This window comes from Protopterus annectens, chromosome 2.part2 (assembly GCF_019279795.1).
Source record: "Protopterus annectens isolate FY-2018-M chromosome 2.part2, PAN1.0, whole genome shotgun sequence".
In the NCBI taxonomy this organism is placed as follows: domain Eukaryota; kingdom Metazoa; phylum Chordata; order Ceratodontiformes; family Protopteridae; genus Protopterus; species Protopterus annectens.
Window position 1 is genome coordinate 321,934,248 of NC_056730.1, and position 7,500 is coordinate 321,941,747.

The 7,500-nt window shown below is 30.8% G+C and overlaps 1 protein-coding gene across 1 annotated transcript in view; it reads left to right on the forward strand.

Annotated features, from left to right (window-relative positions):
- Positions 1-7,500, forward strand: part of PAM (peptidylglycine alpha-amidating monooxygenase) — a 2,584,515-nt gene that overhangs the window by 2,386,658 nt on the left and 190,357 nt on the right. The window contains exons 23-24 of the mRNA XM_044063879.1: positions 6,678-6,887; positions 7,327-7,445. Of these exons, the coding sequence (XP_043919814.1) occupies positions 6,678-6,887; positions 7,327-7,445 (329 nt within the window). The remainder of the gene's footprint in view (positions 1-6,677; positions 6,888-7,326; positions 7,446-7,500) is intronic.

The following is a 7,500-nucleotide window of genomic DNA, read 5'->3' on the forward strand; positions in this document are numbered from 1 at the left end:
TTACAAAACAGCAGGAACTTTTAAAAGCTGGAATGAAAAATAAACTGGATCAACTGGCTAATATGGAAGATATTAAAACTGCTTTGCTACCCATCCAAGAAGCTTTGAAAGAACTATCAAACCAGGTACAATCTTTTGGTACTACATGCAGTCAAATTCTCGAAAGGATGGATAAATCAGAAGCCAGAATATCTGAAAATGAAGACAGAATAACACTGCTTGCAAAATAAACAGACATTCATGACCTAGATATTCAGTCTATGCAAAATAAAATTCTGGACTTGGAGGCACGATCCAGGAGGAACAATATAATTATTAGAGGAATTCCAGAATCTATCCAATACAATGATTTAACTTCAACCATTACACAAATACTTGAAATATTGTTCAATGACTCTGACATGGCTAAACAAATAGTTATAGAAAGAGCTCATAGAGCTCTCAGAGAAGCACAAGCCTCAAACATGCCTAGACCAATATACGTCAAAATACTCAACTACCAGGATGTAAACAAAATAATTTTAACTGTAAAAAAAAATGGAGGTTATATTATGTGGCACAATAATAAAGTTTCCATGGCCCAGGATTTACCATTGCAAATAAGGCAAGCTAGACAAGCATTATCTGCATACTGCAAGTTCCTCATTGAAAAGAATATCAAATTTCAAATGAAATACCCTAACACATTAATTTTTACAGTCGATGGCTCCAAATACTCCATATCTACAAAAAAAGAAGCAAAAGTTACCTTTCTGAAGATTTTTAAGTCCCTTCCTGCTTCGGAAGCTTGATCTGGCCATCCAGTCCGTTTGCAGCAACGTGGATGCTGGGATTCCATTGTTACTACGTCTCGAGGCTTTAAAATCCTTTGTTTGCTCTCTTTTCTTCACCAGGCCCCTTGGTAAATGTTTATTTAGTTTCTTTTTACAGCTCCAGATCGTCTATGAAGATTTTCCGAACTTTTATGGCTCTTACGAACTGAGCCCCTTCGCGAAGCAACAGGAAGTCCTTTGGGTGCTGCTGAGGGTCCGTTTTCGAAGTGGCACATCCGGAAGTCCGTCCGTTTAATGGTTCCCCCGTCGCGAACTCGAGGACAAGATTACAAGCTCAGGAAGCAGGAAAGTCTCTGTTGAAGAAGGGAAAAGTTATTTAGACTGTAATACGAGCATTCGTGGACATTTAAAGTATGTAAAATGTTTTACTGGTCTAAAGGGAACTGTGAATTCATTCAGGTATGAATACAATTGAGTTAATAATGTAGTAGCTTAAAATGTGTTAATTAACTAATTGTTTAGAGGTAATACAGCTTTACCATAGTTATTCTTTTTCTTAGGTATATTATGCTGAATGTTGATGTGTTGATAACCTTGTAGTATATTTTATTATTTGTTTTTCTTTTATTACTGATATGTTCTAATACTGCAAATGGTTAGATAATAAGGGGATTTAGTGTTGGGATACTTAGTAGGTAAAGAGACCATAAGATATTACATTGTGGGTTCTCCAGGAATGTGAAGGTTATCTTGCTTATATACTGGCATGTGGTTCCGACTATTTTGAGGATTGTGTTACTCAGTCATCATTTTATAAATTTAATTATATTCGTCAGTAAAGTGAAGTTAGAGTTCTATTTTCATTCACCTTATTTTCAGATTTTACAATTCTAGATAATTTAGGCTTTACAAATAAAGGCAGATCTAATATTATACTCTAATGTTAAGCATTTGCTTTCTCTGTAGTTCTTTTTTCTCTCTTCCAACTGACAGTACATATGGTGAATTATCTTTAATTTAATAATTCTACTGTTTAATAGGGGTAGTGTCGCATACTTGATTACTTTAGATTTAAATACGGTTGTTAGATAACTTAATGAGACACAACTAATTAGTGTAAGTAATAATATATGAGAACTATTAGTGAGGTATGACAGTAACTATAAGTGTAGTTAAGACCATTTACTTGATAGGTTTAACTAAACAGTTTGTTCAAGAGCTGTGGATATTTATCAGTGTTTATTAGGGAATGTTTTGGTTAGGCTTTGTAGAGTTAGATGTAGCTTTTATAGGTTTTTTGCATGCTTTTGATGTTATATTTTGTAAGGTAAAGAATAGATATTTAGTAAGGTTATTTACCCATAAAAGTTTTAACATTGTAAAAAACCTATGTATGTCCTGGTCCAGGGGAATAGTGGATGCGAGGCACTGGTTAGGGATGGGATGTCAAGATTGCTTCCAAACAATATATATTGTGCTAATATACTTGAATTTAGTACTGTTTCTCAATTTTAAAGTAGCCTTAAACAAATTAAAGATCTTAGTATGTGGATAATAGATTCATGGAATACTAAAGGGCTCCAGAACTTGAAAAAAAGGAAATTATTTCTTCATTTATTTCTCCAGTCAAAGGCATATTTTATTTTATTACAAGAAACCCATTTGACCAATGATCAATGGGCTGTTCTTAAGGATAAGAAATGGATTAGAGAGGTTGTAGCTTCAGAAGGGACAACTAATAGTGCAGGAGTGGCTATTATTATTAAAAATCAGTATCAAGAGAAAATTCTAGATTTTAAAATAGACAAAGAGGGAAGATGGTGTTATGTGATTCTTTCATCTACACTTTATGATAAACCTGTTCTACTTCTTAATATATATGCCCTGTGTACCAATCAACAACTTTTTATAGCATCACTTTATTTTATCCTGAATCAATATAATAATTGTTATATAATAATAGGAGGTGATTGGAATACATACCAAGATCCCAAATTGGATAAATCAAGTTCACACAGGTCCTTTAATAATCAAGCAGTAATAGCATTAAAGGAACTTAAAACAGATTTTAAATTATATGACCCATTTAAATACACAAACAATCAAATAAATTCAAATAACTTCACATTTTATTCAAGTTGTCATAAAATGTGGTCTAGGATTGATTTTTTCTTAATTTCAGACGTACTAATTAGTTTAGATCCCTGTGTATCTGTACAAGCTCGACACTTATCGGATCATTCTAGAATCACATTAACTTTTAACAAAGACACTAGAAATAGTATGCGTCATAGAGGTTATAATTGGTCTGTAAATCCAAATTTATTAAATAAAGAAGATATAACTAAAGAAGTTCAAGAGACCTTCAATCTTCTACTAGTTAATCTCTCCAAACACCGACATCCACCTGATATAGAATGGGCAACGACCAAAGCACAAATAAGAGGAATCTTTCTTCAAAAGGCTACTTATTATAAGAAAATACAAACTAGAGACATACAAGAACTGGAATCTAAAATTAAGCTATTAGATCAGGATTTAATTGGGAACTATAACAAACAAACTGAAACGGAGTTATTAAAATGTCAAAAGGATCTTTTCTTACTACAAAATAGTAAATTGTCATTTTATGAACAGAAAATACTGGTAAAATACACTAATCATATTCAGACCCCATCAAAAGCACTAGCTTGTATCATTAATCAATCGAAAATACCTTCTCAAATTCCTGAAATACAGTTTAATAATAAAAGATATACCAATATTGAAGACATTATGAATAACTTTGAATTAATATTCTCTCAAATCTATGGCAAGCATCAGGGATTACTTACAAGTAAGATTAATAACGATTTTCTGCAGAAGATTATCTTTCCGAAAATTGGTGATGAGTCTCATGTGGGTTTAATTAAACCAATTTCCTCTGAGGAGATAACAGATACAATTAATAATTTGAAACCACATAAAGCTCCAGGACCGGATGGTTTGACTACTGAATTTTACAAAACTTTTTGTGATATATTAGGTAAAATACTTCCACATGTATTTAATTATATAATTAATAATAAAATTAATGATCCTCACTTTAATGCTTCGAGAACAATTCTTATACCTAAAGAAAATGCAGATCTTCAAAACCCGGATGACTATAGGCCTATTTCACTTTTAAATATAGACATGAAAATTATGACATCTATTTTAGCTAATAGATTGAAGAAGGTAATAAACTTAGTAATATCTAATGAACAAGCTGGTTTTATAAATGGCAGACAAACTACTGATAATATGTTATCACTTCATACATTAATTTCTTATGCCAGTCATAGAAATCTTAATGTTTACGCACTCATAATTGATGCACAAAAAGCTTTTGATAGAGTTAATTTAAAATTTTTGTTTGATATTTTACCATATTTCAATATACCCCAAGACTTTATTTTAACATTAAAAAAATTATATAATAATCCTTCTACAACTCTATACATTAATAAAAATTTCTCAAAAAGAATACAAATTAAGAATGGTACCCGTCAAGGATGTCCGCTATCTCCTATATTATTCAATTTATATTTAGAACCACTATTTCTACATATTAAGCAAAATACATATCATAATGCCCCAATAATATATGGTACTAAAATATCCATGGCTGCTTTTGCTGATGATCTTAATATTTACTGTACAACGCCTGTTTCAGATACCAAGAAAATACTAAAAGCAGTGGAAGATTTTGCAGAAATATCTAATTACAAAATAAATTAAAAAAAAAACAATTTATTTCCTTTAAAGACGCCTAAACCTTTTCTGCTTTTACCATTGGTAGGTCAGTTAAAATCCGAAGAAAAAATAAAATATTTGGGTATTGTTTTTTCAACAGATAATAGAGACTTCTATGTGAACAATGTTAAGCTAATTTGGGATCATATATTGTCTGATTTAAAAAGATGGAATAATCTGAAATTACCAATAATGGCAAAGGTTTCAATTATTAAAATGAATGTACTCCCCAGAATATTATATATTTTTCGAGCTACTCAAGTCTCAATTTCTAGGAAATTCTTTAAACAAATTCATACGGAATTAGTCAGATTTGTATGGGAACCTAGAAAAACTAGAATATCTTATGACAAATTGATGACTCCGAAAAATAAGGGTGGTTTAGACTTACCAAATTTTGAATTATATTATTTAATAATAAATGCTAATAGAATTCTAAGAGTGGTTAACTTTGACATGTCCAGTACTAAATGGTCACCCAAGTGGTTGGTTCTGAATTATAAACATGCTGTTAGATTGGGTATTAATTCTAAGGCATTACCTTTTTTAAATAAAGATACCTTTAAATTGTACGCTTTGATGGAACATATTAGATTATATATATTATCAATACAAAACTTGTTTAAATCACTAAATCTCTTACAATATATGATGACTTTCCAACCATTTCACAAGAATCCAAATTTGAAAATCGGTAATCAATTGATAGATCTTAAAAAATTTCCACTTATAGTTGATCTAACCATACTTGATTTATATCCTTATCTTGGTATCTCAATACATGACATGTTAAGAGAGATGAGCCTTCCTAACTCTTATTTAATTATAATGAGACAATTAAAGGATCTTTCCATAAGTTATTTTAGTGATATCAAAATTAAAGAAGAACACTTAACCATTTGTTCAAACTTATGGCAAACTCTTATGCAGGACTCCAAATATATAACGGCTTCATATAATTTGGTAAAAGATGTGAAATATAAAAAACAAATACTCTTTATCAAAATACTGGAAGGATAAAATATTACCGATTGATGATAATAAAATATTGAAAGCAATTAACTTAACCTTAAAATCAGTATCTCTTCAAAAGTTATTATTTACTCAGCTGATGATATTTAACAACGCTTATTACACTCGTCTCAGTCTCCATAAATTAAACTCTAAAAATTCACCTAAATGTCCATATTGTATCGATCAAACGGCTGACCTTTTACACATGTTCTGGAGCTGTAAATGTATATTCAAACTTTGGAATTCTTTAAAAATTCAATTACAAAAAATGGGTTATCAACAGTCCACACTTTCTTGGGAGTTTATGATTCTTCATATTCCTCCGAATAACTTGGACAGATCCCAAATGATCATACTCATAAATATTTTCTTGTTAATGAAGCTTTATATAGCTACAAATTGGCTGAATCCATCTCAGACTTCATGGGAAAACTTTAAAAGTGTAGCGATAAAACATATTTTAGCACATAAATTACTAATTAAAGATCATAAGAAAAATATAAATAATACAAAAATATTGGAGCAAATCTTTAACATTGTGTTAGTTTAACGTTCTAATCCAGTTCTCCCCTGGAAGTACATACTTAATATGGAAGTTAGTATTGATAAGCCTGTATATTGATACTAGATCTTTTAATACTCTTTTTAGAATTTTATCTCAATGTATAATGATCTTATGCAACTGTTGGAAGCATTCATGTATATAATGTATATATGTTGTAGTATTGTATTAATAATTGGAAAAGAATAAAGATTTATTATTGAAAAAAAAAATGTTGGGTAGCACTTAATATGTAGGTTTTCATTCATTGGTATAGTTTTTTTTTTCCCCAAAACATTTTGTTACACAATTATAGCTAAAAATGAAAAACTGTGTATAGACCACAGGTATGCAAAAGCAGAAAAGAAGAAAATTGTTAGCATTACGAGAAAGTTGATTTGAAATCATAATAGTAGTTAGTAGACTGACATTCGGTAAGTATAGCTTTACAGAAAAAGTAATTTATAAGTTAAGTTCTGTGGATTTCCTCAATGGCATATTATTACCTACAAGAATTCTGCAGTATTGCAAGCACTGATAATCTGAACACACTTCATCCCTTTGTTTTGCAGACACTCCATTTTTTGGTATAGCTAAACCTGGGCAATTCCGTGTACCTCACAGTTTGGCATTGGCACCATCTTTGGGTCAGCTTTGTGTAGCTGACAGAGAAAATGGACGCATTCAATGTTTCAAGGCTGAAACAGGGGAATTCCTGCGGGAAATCAAGCACAAAGAATTTGGAGCAATGGTCTTTGCTGTTGCTTATACACAAGATCATGGTAAGAGTAAACTATAAAAAGAAACATTTTTATGGGAATTGGGGAAGGAAAATATGAACAGTTAGTTTTCCTTATGGGGCTGGTTTCCATACTTTAAAAGAGTGAAAAACAAGTATGTATCTTCTTTGTAGGTTTGACTATTAGAATTAATATTCTGAAGCATAATTTTATGTCTCACAGCATATTTGATCTTATCTACTTTGCAAGCCACAGTTTTTTGCTTATAAAGAATAACTGGAGACTGAGATTATTAAGTTTTCATTCTGGCTATAAAATAAAGTTAAAGTTCTGGTCTTATCTTCAGCAGATGTGACGCTCTTAGTTTTCCTTTACTGCATGTGACTTATTAAAATGCACTTGAAGTATTCTGTTAAAGTACTGAGAATATACAAAAAAAGAAAAATATTTTGTTTAATACTAAATTGTTTATGCTTTTTAGGTGGTCTGCTTTATGCAGTAAATGGAGTACCTTTGATTAAGTCAACAACACCTGTGATGGGATTTGCAATGAACTTTTCAAATGGAGAAATAATAGATGCTTTTAGACCGGTTACAAAGGTAACACTACATAGTTTGTAACACTAATTATCAAGTTTACAAATCATAACTTCTT